We start from the raw sequence: 17,444 nt of genomic DNA on the forward strand, positions 1-17,444 counted from the left end.
TCCCCATAACCATTGACACTGTGTTATGTTAAAAATTTTTAAAAGCTAATGTATTAATGAATGTTGAAAACATTAAAACTCTCTAGCAATAATCAATTAATAGCCTTTATTATGCCCATGCAAAAATTAAAGGCGAATCTATGAAGAATTCCCTATTGCGCAAAGCTGGGGCCAATTAATGTTAATCCACATTTGGGACTTAACAGGAAACTCTGGACATTATTTCTAAAGCCAATGCTAGTTATTATCTTATTGATGTATGAACTGTGCTGTATGAAGAGCTTATTCACACCGATCAACATGCCCCATCGACACTAGACCTTCCTGCCTGCATTTGGCCCATATCTGTCTAGATCTATCCTATTCATGTACCTGTCTAAATGTTTCTTAAACCTGTGAGCAAATCAAATGCACAGCCCAAACATAATTTGATAGCTACTGTTCTTAAGAGCTGAGTGATAGCTACATTGAGCCAAAGTCATTATATCAGAAAAAGGTCGCATAAAACTTAGGATGAAAATACTGCTCCTTTGGAATAAATTTGCCACTGTTCTAAATTGTTTTGAGGCACTCGAGTTTCAAAGGGAATATTGTATTTTCTACTGTCTCCATGTGTTTTCTGGCCTCATATATGAGGGGGGGGGGGGGGGGGGGGGGGGGGGGGGGGGGGGGGGGGGGGGGGGGGGGGGGGGGGGGGGGGGGGGGGGGGGGGGGGGTGGGGGGGGGGGGGGGGGGGGTTCTCATCACATACCAGAAGGTCAAACAGAGAGAGGCCCATGTAAGGTTAAGCACCGAGGCTACACTTCAGCACCAAGCCATAAATGTGTCTGGTTTAACATAGCAGACAAAATCTGATTATAACACAGGATCTAAATACAGCAGTGCCATTCTCCTTTAACCTAGTGGGTTTTAGACTGAATGGAAGTTGTAATATGAAGTGGGGGCAGTTTCTACATTCCAAAACCTTAAACTCAGTTTCAGTTTGAGAAGCCACGAGCCCAGCTGTTACAAGGTATATCCTGTCATGACACGATGAAAGAAAATGGCTAATAATGGGTTTAATTTAGATCATTCCTATGCTGTTTTACTTTCTCTTTTATTACTCCTGGTCTCCTTTACCCTGAAACAAAGGGCAATATCACAGGATTAGCATTGTTAAAAACATCCCTGTAACTAGGTCAATTGACTGAATGTGTGGAGTGTTAGGTTGTCTGAGGCTATCCCAGTCTCCAGGAATTACAAATTAATCTTCTGTACTATCTTGTGTTAACAGAAAAAAATAATATGTTGCTTTAAATCTTTGTCATTTACTTTTAACCACTTCCCTACTGAAAAACAGAATGAACATTGGAAACAAAATACCATTTTACTGGGCGGACCGCTCTACCTAGGAAGTATTGTAATGAAATCGCCAGGAATGCACCAAGTTTGAGCCTCTAAAATCAATGTTTGCATTTGATGATTCCATTCCAAGCATTCGCATTTCCCAAATTTATTAACTCAAAATAACATTTTGTTTTTAACATTTTTTTGGAGACCTCTTTCCAACAAAGAGCTAATGTCAATATTCAAGTGGTCTGTTTGGGCAGTTTTAAAAATGTAAGGGATGAGACATGAGCACATTTCAGCTTTCAATAAAATCCAATCTGATTTTTGGCCACAATGCTTTCCAGGCAGATCCACATCGCATTTCATTTCTCCTGTAGTCGATATCTATATCAGCTTTGATTATACTCAATGACCACAGCCCTCTGAGGACTCTGAAGATGAAATTCCTCCTCAGAGCCTTATGACCAAACAGAGGTATACCCTATTAGTTCTAGATTCCTCCACCATGAGAAATATCTGCACCGCGTCTACCCTAGTCTACTCAAAATATTATATCTTTCGATGAAATCACCTCTAAACTGCAAACTGGGCTCAGTCCACCTTGGCCTATGTGATCTCACAGTTGCCAAACACTTTAACTCCCCCTCCCATTCCCACACTGACCTTTCTGTCCTGGGCCTCTTCCACTGTCAGAGTGAGGACAAATGCAAATTCGATGAACAGCACCTCATATTTTGCTTGGGCAGCTTGCAACCCACCACTATGAATATTGATTTATCTAACTTCAAGTAACCCTTGCATTCCCTCTCTCTCAATCCCTCCCCCAACCTAGTCGTCCTACAAGTTTCACTGCCATCCTGCTGCGTTTCGCTGTTTGTATCTGCTCACTATCACCTTCTCCATATCCAACAATGGACCATTGTGAGTTCCACCTTTTGTGGATCATCGTTGCTAGCTTTGATTTGTTCCTTTCAATAGATAATAGACAATAGACAATAGGTGCAGGAGTAGGCCATTCGGCCCTTCGAGCCAGCACCGCCATTCAATGTGATCATGGCTGATCATCCCCAATCATTACCCCGTTCCTGCCTTCTCCCCATATCCCCTGACTCCGATATCTTTAAGAGCCCTATCCAGCTCTCTCTTGAAAGCATCCAGAGAACCTGCCTCCACCGCCCTCTGAGGCAGAGAATTCCACAGACTCACAACTCTCTGTGAGAAAAAGTGTTTCCTCGTCTCTGTTCTAAACGGCTTACCCCTTATTCTTAAACTGTGGCCCTTGGTTCTGGACTCCCCCAACATCGGGAACATGTTTCCTACCTCCAGCGTGTCCAAACCCTTAACAATCTTATATGTTTCAATAAGAATCCCTCTCATCCTTCTAAACTCCAGAGTGTACAAGCCCAGCTGCTTCATTCTCTCTGCATATGACAGTCCTGCCATCCCGGGAATTAACCTTGTAAAACTACGCTGCACTCCCTCAATAGCAAGAATGTCCTTCCTCAAATTAGGGGACCACAACTGCACACAATACTCCAGGTATGGTCTCACTAGGGCTCTGTATAACTGCAGAAGGACTTCTTTGCTCCTATACTCGACTCCTCTTGTTATAAAGGCCAACATTCCATTCGCTTTCTTCACTGCCTGCTGTACCTGCATGCTTACTTTCATAGACTGATGAACAAGGACCCCCAGATCCCGCTGTACTTCCCCTTTTCCCAACTTGACGCCATTTAGATAGTAATCTGCCTTCCTGTTTTTGCTACCAAAGTGGATAACCTCACATTTCTCCACATTAAACGTCATCTGCCATGCATCTGCCCACTCCCCCAACCTGTCCAAGTCACCCTGCATTCTCATAGCATCCTCCTCACAGTTCACACTGCCACCCAGCTTTGTGTCATCTGCAAATTTGCTAATGTTACTTTGAATCCCTTCATCCTAATCATTGATGTATATTGTAAATAGTTGCGGTCCCTGCACCAAGCCTTGCGGTACCCCACTAGTCACTGCCTGCCATTCTGAAAGGGACCCATTAATCCATACTCTCTGTTTCCTGTCTGCCAACCACTTTTCTATCCATGTCAGCTCTTCACCCCCAATACCATGTGCCCTAATTTTGCCCACTAATCTCTTATGTGGGACCTTATCAAATGCTTTCTGAAAGTCCAGGTACGCTACATCCACTGGCTATCCCTTGTCCATTTTCCTAGTTACATCTTCAAAAAATACCAGAAGATTAGTCAAGCATGATTTCCTCTTCGTAAATCCATGCTGACTCGGACCGATCCTTTTACTGCTATCCAAATGTGTGGCTATTTCATCTTTTATAATTGACTCCAGCATCTTCCCCACCACCGATGTCAGGCTAACTGGTCTATAATTCCCTGTTTTCTCTCTCCCGCCTTTCTTAAAAAGTGGGATAGCATTAGTTACCCTCCAATCCACAGGAACTGATCCTGAGTCTATAAATCTTTCATACCTTTCATTCATTGTTCTTTCTACCTTTTCATACCTCTAGTTTCCCTTTCCCCTGGCTTTCAGTCTGAACAAGGGTCTTCACCCGAAACATCACCTATTCGTTTTCTCCAGAGATGCTGCCTGACCTGCTGAGTTACTCCAGCATTTTGTGTCTATCTTCAGTATAAACCTGCATCTGCAATTCCTTCCTACACAAAGGTTTAGGACTATTCTGCTGGATATTTCCTGTCCCCTCAACTTTGGAATGAAATATCTGTTTATGAACTTTAATTTTAGCTCTTTAATGTCAACATTGACACCTCTGTCTTCAGTTATTGGCTGATAAACACTTAATTATGTTTGTTGTAACCCAAATTCCGGTGGGCGGCGCGACTCACGTCGCAGTGGCCTCTGCAGTCCGTCTGTCTTTTTATTATTTTTTGTCTCATTTGAATGTGGTTTTTATTTTTATTTTTTGTGTGTATGTGTGTGGGTATGTGTGTGGGGGGCGGGGGGTGGGGGAAACTTTTAAAAATCTATCCCCTGCACGGAGAACCCAACCTTTTCTCTGTCGGGTCTCCGTTGTCGTTGGGGCCTAGCACCGTGGAGCGGCCTCCGGCAGGAACGACTTGGGGCTCCAGTCGCGGAGCTGCGGACTAACTTACCATCATGGAGCTGGCCGAGTTCGGAGCGGGTGGAGCTGTGGTGGTGAGCTGCTGCGGCCCAACCCAGGAGATTCGGAGGCTCCAACCGCAGGTCTGGTGGACAGTGACACCGGGAGCCCGCGGCTCCCTGCTGGGAGACCGCTTTTCAGGGCTTCCGCAACGGCGACTTCACCCGCCCGAGTTGCGGGGTTGAAGTGTACCTGGAGCGGGGCTTTACATCATCGCCCGGCGCGGCTTGGGATGGCTGCGGGACTTTGCTAGCGCCCGCCGGGGGCTCCAACAACAAGACCCGGAGCGCGGCCTTGCATCTGCCGGCGCGGCGTTAATGGCCGCGGGACAATTACCAAGGGGCTTTGACTGACTCGGACATCGGGAGGAGAATGGGAAGTGCAGGGGAGGGATAAGTCTTTGCCTTCCATCACAGCGAGGAGGAGATGCGCTGTGATGGATGTTTGTGTAAATTGTGTTGTGTCTTGGTTCTTTCTTGTGTGTATGACTGCAGAAACCACATTTCATTTGAACCTCAATGGGGTTCAAATGACAAATAAATTGTATTGTATTGTATTGTCTACATTTGCATTTGCTGACAGTCTCCTAACTGGTCTTCAGTCCTCTACCAACCAAGGAATTTAACTCTTCTGAAACATTTCTGCCTATAACCTCAGGAGGGAATGGACGGATGATATTTTGTGAATCTGCCTGAAGGGTCCCGATAAGAAATGTCACTGTCCATACGCTGAACTGTCCATATGGTGCCAGCACAATAACCTGGCCCTCAACACCAACAAATCCAAGGAACTGATTGTTGACTTTGGAAGGAGTAGGAGGGGGACCCACAGCCCCATTTATATCAACGGGTCGATTGTTGAAAGGGTCAAGAACTTCAAATTCCTGGGCGTGCACATCTCTGAAGATCTTTCCTGGTCCGAGAACACTAACGCAATTATCAAAAAAGCTCATCAGCGCCTCTACTTCCTGAGAAGATTACGGAGAGTCGGTTTGTCAAGGAAGACTCTATCTAACTTCTACAGGTGCACAGTAGAGAGCATGCTGACCGGTTGCATCGTGGCTTGGTTCGGCAATTTGAGCGCCCTGGAGAGGAAAAGACCACAAAAAGTAGTAAACACTGCCCAGTCCATCATCGGCTCTGACCTTCCTTCCATCGAGGGGATTTATCACAGTCGCTGCCTCAAAAAAGGCTGGCAATATCATCAAAGACCCACACCATCCTGGCCACACACTCATCTCCCAAGAAGGTACAGGAGCCTGAAGACTGCAACAACCAGGTTCAGGAATAGCTACTTCCCCACAGCCATCAGGCTATTAAACCTGGCTCGGACATAACTCTGATTATTAATAACCACTTTCTGCTATTTGCACTTTATCAATTTATTTATTCATGTGTGTATGTATTTATATCATGGTATATGGACACATTCATCTGTTTTGTAGTAAATGCCTACTATTTTCTGCGTGCTTAAGCAAAGCAAGAATTTCATTATCCTATTCGGGGACACATGACAATAAACTCACTTGAACTTGAACTTGAACTTGACCCGCTGAGTTACTCCAGCAACTAAAGTTTTGCTCTAGATTCCAGCATCTGAGTTTCTTGTATCTCCCACTTATAAAATAACTCACTTACCACCACTTTTATAGCTGATTGATGAACAATATTTCATATTTTTTTTGTCCAACTTATGGAAACATTGATTCCCTTCAACTATGGTTTCTAACATATTCCTGATATTCATTTTTGCATCGGTATCCAGTGTTGTTTAGTCAATTGTGGCTTGAATAGCATTCCCACCTCTGAGTCATAAGGTTCTGAATGACGGCCCTCACACAAAGTGAGATCAAACTTTGTTGCAATACTGAGGCAGTGCTGCAGTGTCAAAGGTGCAGTAACTCAGCGGGTCAGCCAGCATCTCGGGAGAAAAGGAATAGATGACATTTTGGGTCGAGACCCTTCTAAAGATAATAAAATACTCTTGACTCGTGTTTCTCTCTGAAACATGGTCTAGCTTCATTATTGCATAGAGGAAATCTATTCACACTCATTCCAGGATGAGCAATGATGTTTGGACCAATATTCATCACAGTAAGGATTTCTGAAGTAAATTATCTGGTGATTATCACAAAGCTGTTTGTACTGTTCTCTTGCCGCGACTCTTGTCAGCAGCGGCCTCTGCAGCCCGTCTGCGTTTTTATTATTTTTTGTCTATGTAGTTTTTGTTATTTTTTGTTGGGGTATGTGTGTGGGGGGGGGGGGGGGTGGGGGGGGAGGGAGGAGGTAACTTTTAAATCTCTCCCTGCACGGGAGACCCGGCCTTTTCTTTGTCGGGTCACCGTTGTCGTTGGGGCTGCAACGAGGAGCGGCCTCCAACAGGAAGACCGGGGGCTCTGGTGCCGACGACTCACCTCACCGTCGCGGAGCTGGCCGAGTCCGGAGCGGGTGGAGCGGTGGTGGAGCGCTGCTGCGGCCCGACCTCCGGAGATTCGGAGGCTGCAATTGCGGGTCTGGCGGACGGCGGCACCGGGAGCCCGCTGGGTCCCTGGACGGAGACCGCTTTTCAGGGCTCCCGCAACGACGACTTCTCCCGCCCGAGTTGCGGGTCGAAGAACTTCTGGAGCGGGGCCTCACAGCACCGCCCCGCGCGGCTTGGAATGGCCGCGGGACTCTGCGAGCGCACGCCGAGGGCTCCAACATCATTTGTCATTGACCCCCTCAAGGGGTCCAAATGACAAATAAATTGAATTGAATTGAATTGAATTGTTCATAAATTGTCTGTAGTGTTTGTATATTTAAACAGCGGCCATTGTCACTACAGTCCTCAAATGGTTGCTCAGAAAGGTTATGCAAGTGCAAATCTTTCTGTTTAGCTTTCAGATGTGAAGGGTATCAGCCCTAGAATTTCACTCCTAAAGTCCTCCAAATTTTCCTCCTCATTTAAGATCCTCCATTTAAATACATGGCCGATTAAGCCTTTAGTATTCTTTTCTGATAATAACTATATTGATGTTGTTGCAATTTCTGCCCTAATATTGTGAAGAATATTATCTTCAGTTACAGTTACAGCTTAGTTTATTGTCACATGTACTGAGGTACCGTGAAAAGGTTTTGTTGCTGTTGTATTTGTTAACTTCAAAAGTGGTGTTCACCGCTAACTAAACAATTCATTTCAGTCCAGACAGCATCAACCAAACTTTGAGTGAAATGCAAAGTGCTGTAGTAACTCAGTGGGTCAGGCAGCATCTCTGGAGGACATGGATGCGTGATGTGCAGGAAGGGGCTGTAGATGCTGGTTTACACCGAAGATAGACACAAAATGCAGAAGTAAAGGGCCTGTTCCACTTGGCCGTCATTTGAGCCTCATTTTTGCATCATATGTAAAATAGGTCGGGACCACAACCCTCCGCTGCGTGCGTCCAGATGTGCAGACAAGGTAAGTCCAGGTAAGTCCTGAATCGGTGCTTCCCCACCGGAGACCACAGCTTCAAGATGGTGTAGGCCGCAGGCCGGCGGTCGAAGATCTAAAGTCCCCGCCATGCCGCAGCCAGAAGCACCGCAGACCGCAGGGCCGGCGGTCGGAGCTCCTCTCCAGGGATCCCGCTCCGGATGGTAAGTGTCCGCCATGCCCGCGGTTAGAGTAGGTCGCGGCCCAGCGGTTGGAGTCCCTGAATCTGGAGGTATGTGTTTTCACACTTCTTTACTTCTTGTCGGATGGGAAAGGGGAAAAGAGGGAGTGGCCAAGGGTGCGACTCATCATTGGTTATACAGGTGACCTTGCCAAAGCAGCGTGAGGTGTAAATGGAGTCAATGGAAGGGAGGTTGGTTTGTGTGATGGTCTGGGCTGCGTACAGGTGACAACAAACTGCTGTTGGTGAGGTCTGAGGGTGGTTGGATAGCTGCTTCTCGCAGCTAGCCTCTCTTGAAGAGTTGTAGGTAGAAGGAGAGGAATGTGGTAATTCACCTTAAGAAGATTAAAAAAACAAGCACATAATGCTGGGCTCGTAAGCTGCACTAAACAGCTGTTGAAATGCAAGACATTGCTGGAAATATTCAGCAGGTCAGGTCGAGTAAAATCTTTCACTTCGTTTATTTCTTCAAATCCCTGCCTGGCACCATATGCTCGGGAAGTGGAATAACTTTCAAGTAATGTTTTCATAAAAAATGGGACATATGCTTTCACTTGTTTAAATAGAACTTCTCAGATGTTTTTCTATATCGCAACATTGTTTGATTAGGACAGTTTAATATAATTTTTTTGGCAACTGGAAAAAAATCGTTCGAGTTAATTTTCATTTTTTGAACGCTTGGCTTTAATAATTCTTCCACTGGACAATCTAAAGTCAAGGTTTTAAAGGTTTACACATTTGGATCAAAAGGTTGTCGAGGCTAACTTTTAACGTTTAAAATTGCATCAAACGTATAAAAGGTTCTCCAAGCAAGGGAAGTCTTTGAAGGTTTTGATGTGCAATAATGTCGAGATGGGCAAACTCATTCCAGGTGTTACAAGGTTAAAGGGGAACTTTGTAAATAAATTTGTACAAGTACTCTTCTGTTGGGAGAAGGCACCATTTCCTCATCATAACTTCAACATTTTAAAAGGTGCAAAAATGTAATTGATATGGATTACTTTAGTTTAATTTAGTTTATTATTGTCACTTGTACCAAGGTACAGGGAAAAACGTTTTTGTTGCGTGCTACCCAGTCAGCGAAATGACTATACAAGTTTACAATCAAGCTGTCCACCGTGTGCAGGTATAGGATAAAGGATTTAATGTTTAATACAAGGTAAATTCAGATTCAGATTCAGATTCAGATTCAATTTTAATTGGCATTGTCAGTGTACAGTACAGAGACAATGAAATGCATTTGCATTTAAATTCCAATTAAAGATAGTTTGAAGGTCTTCAATGAGGTAGATAGGAGGCCAGGACCGCTCTCTTATTGGTGTGTTGACAGCAGGCAACAGCTAACAGCTTGGAAGAAACTGTTTCTGAATCTGGAGGTATGTGTTTTCACATTTCTGTACCTCTTGCCTGATGGGAGAGGGGAGAGAAGGGAGTGACCAGGGTGAGACTTGTCCTTGATTATGCTGGTGGCCTTGCTGAGGCAGCGTGACAGCGTAAATGGAGTCCATAAAAGGGAGTCTGGTTTGTGTGATGACCTGGGCTATGACCGCATCTCTGCAATTTCTTGCGGCCTTCGATGGATCTGTTCCCGAACCATGCTGTGATACATCCCGATAACATGCTTATCACGGCACATCTGTAGAGGTTAGTTAGGCTGGTTGGGGACAAGCTGAATTTCCTAAGCCTTCTAATGGAGGCATTGGTGTGCGTTCTTGGCCATTGCTTTGCCGTGGCTGGTCCAGGACAAATTGCTGGTGATATTTATTCCAAGAACTTCCTGAAGTCGATCACAATCTCCTTTGTCTTGCTGACATTGAGGGAGAGGTTGTTATCTTGGCACCAGGTTATGAGTTTCTTAATTTATTTTAATTGGGTTTTGCTTTTACTAGTGCACATATATATGACCAAGATGCTCAACAGTTTGTATCATAACCTGCAAATGGAGTTCACTAATAAACTGTTATTATTTTAAGAAAATATAACAATTCTCATTGTTATTTTCCTATTTCTCTATTTTAATTGAATATTTTACACTTACTGTGTTTCCCTGCTAATTTGTCTCTAATACATCTCCTTTTCTTCACTCTATCATTCCACTTTTATATCCAATTGGTTAAGCTGAAATAATATCCTATATATCCTACTCCTGCATTCACACTTGTTGCTCTGCCAACAAGTTACAACCAGAAAAGACTGTGCTGAAAGTAGCAGAAATAAGTTGAACAAATGACACGAATAATATTTTGAAAGAAATATCTCAGAAATTATTGTTATCTCTGCAAACTTGCAATAAATGTAAGCGCACAAGTGCCGTGTTGCCTGATACTAGCTGAGAAATTGCTTGTGAGTTTTATCTATCATCGTTTAATGTCTTTGTTGGCATCTATTGCACTTTATCTGTTTATTTATGTGTGTATATATATGGTCTATGCTCTATAGACACACTGAACTGTTCTGTATTTATGCTTACAATACTCTGTTGTGCTGCAGCAAGCAAGAATTTCATTGTCCTATCTGGGACACATGACAATAAATTCTCTCTTGACTCTCTCTCTCTCTCCTTTGGGGGTTGAAACTTTCCGCACCATTCTGAGGACTGGCATTTACATTGCAGAGTCCAGCTATTGGATGAAATTGTAAACTACCACAGATTGATTTACTGTTCATCCGATAAATAATATCAACAGTGACTGCAGAGAAAGTCAAAGTTTATCAGGGGGCCACCATAGTAAGTATTTCACACCTTGCATTCCAGAATGTGATCTTCTAAATCTGCTTTGCAGCAATGCCAAATGTGTTCCCAAGTTGTTGTGGTCTAGAACGCTATGTGAAACATATGATACTCACAAAAGATGTGTGAAATGAGGAGCGAATCTAAAATATAGAACCCCGGTTTTAATAGTGGTCAGAATGATTACATTTGTGACATATAAACCAACTTTCTTTGCAGATTCATGAAATCAACTTGTCCCTTTTCTCTTTTGGTTATTGCGGGCTAATGGCTGTACCCCCTGCAAAGAAAAATAACTAATAACCTCAGGACAGTCACATTCTACTAAAGCAAGTTTAAATCTCTTAAATATTCAAACTGAAATATAACAATGAAGTACATTGGAGTCATGTTCACAAATCTTGGAGGTGAAATATATTAAACAAATTCAGGCAAATGTGAAATAAAGCTTCCTTGCTTATTCCCCTCATTTTAAATTGCATCTCCATCTGTGTGTGTTTTTAAAGCTTTCTTTTTTTATTTAAATCCTTGCTGCATTGCCTGAAGGCTTGTTGTTTGGCTTCAACATATGTTTTTGAGTGACCTAAACTCCTAAAAGTATTGAACTAATCGCAAATTAAAAACAAATCTGGCCACCATTAAAACCAGTTCTATCCTATACACCAGGGGCAATTTACAGAAGCCAATTAACCTACAAACATGCACGTCTTGTGGGACGGAGAAAACCCACACGGTCGCAGGGAGAACATGCAAAGTCCGTCCATCAAACATCAGTGGTCAGAATTGAATCCGGGTCTCTGGTGCTGGAAGGCAGCAACGCTACCACTATGCCACTGTGCCGCCGCAACGTGATGTGGTAAAACATGGTGGAGAGGGAGTCGCTTGCCACCTCTCTTGCCAGATGTACGCCTTGTTTCTTATGAACAGGGAATCTCTCTTGTATTTGTAGCATTTTTTTGTCACAACATTGTAAGTGGTATACCAGTAGGGTCAGTTTACTGTGCAATGCTCTGCTGATGAATACAGAAGATTGTCCAGCCTTTAGCATGAGTCAAAGCTATTTCTTCCATGAGTGAGAAAGGCCAAGCAGGTTGGCATATCTCGCTGGGGATCAATTTTGTGTGTTGCACTATCACTGACATTAAATGGGTGTTGATACAAGAAACCTGCTAAAAATAAAAGGGAATCTTAGGTCTATATTTCTGTGTGAACCTAACACCTGGTATTAACTCTCCCATAAATATGAATCAAAATGGACAATGTCATGTTCACAGTTTTTCTCTGAGAAGTGAGGCTTCTTCAATGTTGCACAGATGTATTTTTAAACTATTCTATTTGTTTAAGTATCTATATGAGCCAGGCACGTGCCGTCAGGGTAGGCAAGGTATGCACTGCCAACCCTGAATAAAATAATAACATGGTAATTATTAAATATAAATAATGACTACCTAAGAGATCAATCTGCCTACATAATGCCTACCTAAGAGATCAATCTCTTAGGTAGGCATCATTCTCCGTGCCTTTCATCCGCAGTACATGTAACACGTCTGTGCAGCTGACGTGCCGCCGACGTTGCTTCAAGCCGTCAATTTCCAGGGTACTGAAGGCAGCTGAAATTCTGCCTTTGCAGTACTGCGCATGCACAGCAGCTTACTGCGCATGCACAGCGCAAGTTTCTTGGTGGGTTTTTCAAACATGGATTGCCATTATCTTAAGAGTATCTTACGAAACAAAGAGAGAAGGATGGAGTTTGTGTACAAATGATGTGGTAAGTAAATTTCTTGGTGCTATATGTTTTTAAATACCGTATTTCCCAGCAATGAAGACGCTATTTTCTACCCAAAAATAAGGCTCAAAAATGTACATGTGTCTTGGAAGCCGAAGTTGGAAGGTTGTTAGCCAAGAAAGATATATCGTTCGTGATGTTGCTGTACTGAGGGAAGGCCAAGTCTACCCCTCATTGCTGGCAGCTGATGGGAAGTGGCTGTAAAAGGATAGCGCTGCTGAGGAAGGGAGAGTTCCTTTCACAATGTGTGGGGAGTCTGGCCTGGGGTAAAGTTGCGGGGAGGGCAGGAGCGTTGAGAATGAGGGGGTCGGGGATCATGCCAGCAACTCACTTGCCGTGACGCTCTGAGCTCGGAGCCACCGCATTGTGGCCAGGGGGAGAAGTAGCTTGGGTAGCTGCGAACGGCTGCCGGGACCGGACAGCGGAACCGACCGCCACCTCAGCTCCTTCTGCTGGCCCCCGCTCACCTCTGGCAATGCTCTCCATCTGAAAACCTCTCTCCTGACACTCGCCAGCCTCACTCGTGTCAGCCGCTTCCCGCAAATCCTTAAATTCCGACAGCGCGATCAAGGAACCAATTGAGGTTACTAGGCTGTCGGAATTAAAAAATTTGTGGGAAGCGGCTGACAAGAGCAAAGCCGGCGAGTGGCAGGTGAGAGATGTTCAGATGGAGAGCCCTGCCAGAGGTGAGCGGGCCGGCAGAAGGCGCTGAGGTGGCGTCCAGTTCGGCTGTCCGGTCCCGAGGCCATTCGCAGCCACCTGAGCTCCTTCCCTCCCTAGCCACAATGCGGTGGCTCCACGCCCGGAGCGCCACGACTGCGGTGAGTGAGTGAGTTACTGGCATGATCCCTGAGCCCCTCCTTCTCAATGCTCCTGCCCTCCCCGCAACTTTACCCCTGGCCAGACTCCCCACACACTGTGAAAGGAACTCTCCCCTCAATTGGTCCCTTGAACATGTATTGTCATTCAATAAGATCACAACTGATTCTTGTCCCGGTGTGCTCATGTTTTTCCCACCATCTCTCCACCTGCTGTCACCCTCCACCCCGCACCCATTCAGTAATTCAGAATGAAGGAGATTTGGAATCCTTGGGCAAATTGCGTTCTTTATTGTTATTTTTTTGAGTGTGAGAAATTCTATGTCCCACCAGCCTTCTTTAAAAATTCAGCAACTCAAAATGGGGGTGCATTTTCATTGCCGGGAAATACGGTACTTTATTGAGAGATTTGACTTTTGAAGACTTTATAAATGTCGACTGACAGTTTACAGAGAGAACAATCTGCGCATGCGCGGTTTAAGATTCTTTAAAAGCCGACTGACTGCTTACCCTGAGTAATTATTCACGGCACGTGCCTGATATGAGCGTTGCAGGTGCTGAAAAAAATGATAAATGCTTTTTAGATTTTTGCTTCATGGAGTCAACAATGGATAAATTGAATATTCTAAGATGTATATCTTAGCCAAACATGGGGAGGTGGGACTAGCGTAGATGGGGCAGCTTGGTCGGTGTGGGTTGCTGGGCTGAAGTTTCCCTGTTTCCTTGCTCTTTGACTACGTATATCTTCATATTTGAACAATTTCAATGCTCAAGGCACCCAGTTACTTTCTTTATTCTTTATCGTGCCATAAGTAATGACTTTTCTGTAAATGACTTTTCCAGTGAATGTTTTGCGTTAGTCTGCTCAGTTAACATCCAGCTGTAAATGGGTTGAATAAGTTTAACACTGACCTTCCGGACCAGTATGGTGAAGCGACATGTTCTTACATTGCATTTTCTGTGATTGTTTTTTGCTCACTCTTTTGCTGGAGGTTATTTATATTTTGTTCTTGTTTAATTGCTTAATCTATCCTTAGCCACGACTGCACTAGATTAGTGATCTATTAGTGCAGTCAATCACCAGCAGCACCTTTTGCATGACATGATCTGAACCTATTTGACTTTTATGAAACTAATTCCAGAGTGAAGCATTTATTTTGTGCTGTATTCATTCAGTTCCTTATGTCGTGCATGTGAGAACATTATAGAAATGGAATAAGTTACAATTGACCAGAGACTAATCCAGGCTTTATATGTCCTTGAAGTAACAGGATATGTGGTTACATTTTTACTGGTGCAGACTTTCCATTGCAGGACATGTGTTGTTAAATGTCTGATACCTTAAAAGGTAGGAAATTGTGCATAGCAATAGTGGTTCTTATCTCGAGTGAGCAGCAGTTGCTTTGGAGATATTGTATTTATAGACTCTTTGGCAAAAGAATGTCAATCTGCCTAATTGCTGGTGTCATCTACTGAACACGAAGCTTTGACAGTCAAATGCAGTAGAAGGTCCCTCCTCTTGTTGGGCTCTGTTGTTCATTTGCCTTGGAACTGAAGTTAGTTGCAGTCCATTTTGAGGTAAGGATTGTTTTCGCTCTCTAACTATATGTATATGTATACCACATCTTTTTTCCACAACTGTTTAATATCTTCATTCATTCTCCTTCCATCATTTCTTAAGTAGAGAACTTTTAACCCTGGAAACATTCAATTCAAAGGTTAATGAATCAATAGATTCATTATGGGACTGCTTTGAAACCCTCTGAAAATACTTTTAATTTAATCATTTAATTTCATCCTGTGTAATACTAAAATACACAAATTAACTACTGGAATACAGTATGTGGTCATAACTCTTTCAAGAGAGAGTTAGATTTTGCTCTTAAGGCTAACGGAATCAAGGGTATATGGGGGAAAAGCAGGAACGGGGTACTGATTTTAGATGATCAGCCATGATCATTTGAATGGCGGTGCTGGCTCGAAGGGCCGAATGGCCTACTCCTGCACCTATTTTTCTATGTTTTCTATGTTCTATTTTTCTATCAGACTCTTATAATGCTTGGTATCCATTATTGTATAACCACATTGCATAATGAAATATAACTAGATTTGGAGAAATTGTTAAAATATTTGCAGTGATCCAGTTATTGAGTGCCAATATTCATTCAACCTAATAACATAATTCCATTCTGTTTCAAAACAAATATCCCACATTTTGCACTTTATTAAATTTGATTCTATTTTCTTCCTTTCACTCCCAGATGTTCTGGATGTTGCTTATTCACTTATGTTCTGGTTGTTTCAGTTTTACACTAGTCAGCAGCTTTCCCGCATCTTGCTCCAACTGTGACGGTAGACTTAGCAACCAAACTCCGTCAGTAGAAGGAACCTAGATACTATTGCTGCCTTCTCGAATTAGGCCAATTAGCAGAACGCATTAACGGATTAACACAAAATATTTCCAATGAAAACACAAAACCCAGAAGGTCAGGCAGCATCAGGTTATAAACCTGAAACTTTAACTCTGTTTGTCTCTCTATACATACTGCCCAAGCTGCCGAGAATCACCAGTATTTTCTGCTATTATTTCAGATCTCCACTATCGAAAGTTTTTTTGCTTTTCAACTAAGATTTCCAATCCAGAGTATTGCATCAGCCATATAAAAATCATCACTTTTGATTGTTGTTGTGCTGTGTGAAAAAATGTATCTGAATAATTTATCTCAGTGAGTTTTGTATAATGTAGCAACTGAATCATTTTAGCAATATCACCTGTACAACAAAAACAGCTCAGTCAAAATTGCTGAACTATATGAATCCAGGCAACCCCTGGGTTACGTAAAGTTTCTGTCCCTGAGAACTACGGGTGCTGTCTGTACGGAGTTTGTACGTTCTCCCCGTGACTGCATGGGTTTTCCCCGGGTGCTCCGGGTTCCTCCCACACTCCAAAGACATACTGGTTTGTAGGTTAATTGGCTTCAGTAACGATTTTAAATTGTCCCATGTGTGTAGGATACTGCTAGTGTATGCAGATGACTGGTCGGCGCAGACTCGGTGATCCAAAGGGCTTTTTTCTGCGGTGTATTCTAAACTAAACTAAAATGTCCATAAACCAAATTTTTTGTATGTCAGATAAAACAATTTCCCCCAATACCAGGATGGAAAAACTCCATTGCCTAAAGCTACCCACATCATATTGCTCTGCATACACTTCCTATAACTCTCTCATTTCATCAAATATCTTGTATGTTCACCCTAACATACCCGTAATGAAACTAACAGGATATATACTGTATCCAGTAATTAGTGAATACCACAAACTATTTTAATATTATTCGTTTAGCAAACAAACGTTGGGTTTTCGGTGTTTTCTCAACAATGTGTGGATCTTTATTTGGAACTGGTGTACTTGGTCACCCCCTTTGTCCCTTCCGACACAGCGTGCTTGGCCAGCTCCCCGGGAAGAAGCAGACGCACGGCGGTCTGAATCTCTCGGGAGCTGATGGTCGCCCGCTTGTTATAATGCGCCAGGCGGGAAGCCTCACCCGCGATACGCTCGAAAATATCGTTCACGAACGAGTTCATGATGCCCATGGCCTTGGAGGAGATGCCGGTATCCGGGTGAACCTGCTTCATCACTTTGTAGATGTAGATGGAGTAACTCTCCTTCCTCGACCTCCTGCGCTTCTTGCCCCCTTTGACTGCGGATTTTGGCAAAGCTTTCTTTGCGCCCTTCTTGGCGGCTGTTTTCGGCAAAGATCCTACAGCATCTTTGGTTTTCGGCGGATCAGGCATTTCCTCGGTGGATTGGCAGCCTAGAAAAGTTAGATTTCCGTAAATCAAGTTTCCATAATCCAGGGAGCCCCTCTATATGTTTTTTTTAAATCAATTACCATTCAATTAATAATTCCACTTCTATTCCTATGTCCTTTATTTCTGTGCTGCAAAATAAGTGACATAAATAGTGACAGAAAAGTAGGGAAACAACTACCTGTACTTTGTGTAGGAAAGAACTA

At 43.4% G+C, this 17,444-nt stretch overlaps 2 protein-coding genes across 2 annotated transcripts in view; one reads left to right on the forward strand and one right to left on the reverse strand.

Moving 5' to 3' along the window:
* The first annotated feature begins 14,881 nt into the window (after positions 1 to 14,881).
* The window catches only part of LOC129698170 (four and a half LIM domains protein 2-like), a 41,905-nt gene continuing 39,342 nt past the window's right edge, over positions 14,882 to 17,444 (forward strand). Inside the window, exon 1 of the mRNA XM_055637114.1 lies at positions 14,882 to 15,006. The gene's annotated coding sequence lies outside the window, so the exon portion shown is untranslated. The remainder of the gene's footprint in view (positions 15,007 to 17,444) is intronic.
* LOC129698171 (histone H2B-like) lies at positions 16,808 to 17,251 on the reverse strand. Its single transcript, XM_055637117.1, has one exon. It carries the CDS (start codon positions 17,221 to 17,223, stop codon positions 16,819 to 16,821), a length of 405 nt encoding a protein of 134 aa, XP_055493092.1. The 5' UTR covers positions 17,224 to 17,251; the 3' UTR covers positions 16,808 to 16,818.

Source organism: Leucoraja erinacea, chromosome 6, assembly GCF_028641065.1.
Source record: "Leucoraja erinacea ecotype New England chromosome 6, Leri_hhj_1, whole genome shotgun sequence".
Lineage (NCBI taxonomy): Eukaryota > Metazoa > Chordata > Chondrichthyes > Rajiformes > Rajidae > Leucoraja > Leucoraja erinaceus.

Excerpts from the sequence above, each read along its gene's own strand:
- LOC129698171 (XM_055637117.1), bottom strand. The coding sequence starts at position 17,223 with ATGCCTGATCCGCCGAAAACCAAAGATGCTGTAGGATCTTTGCCGAAA.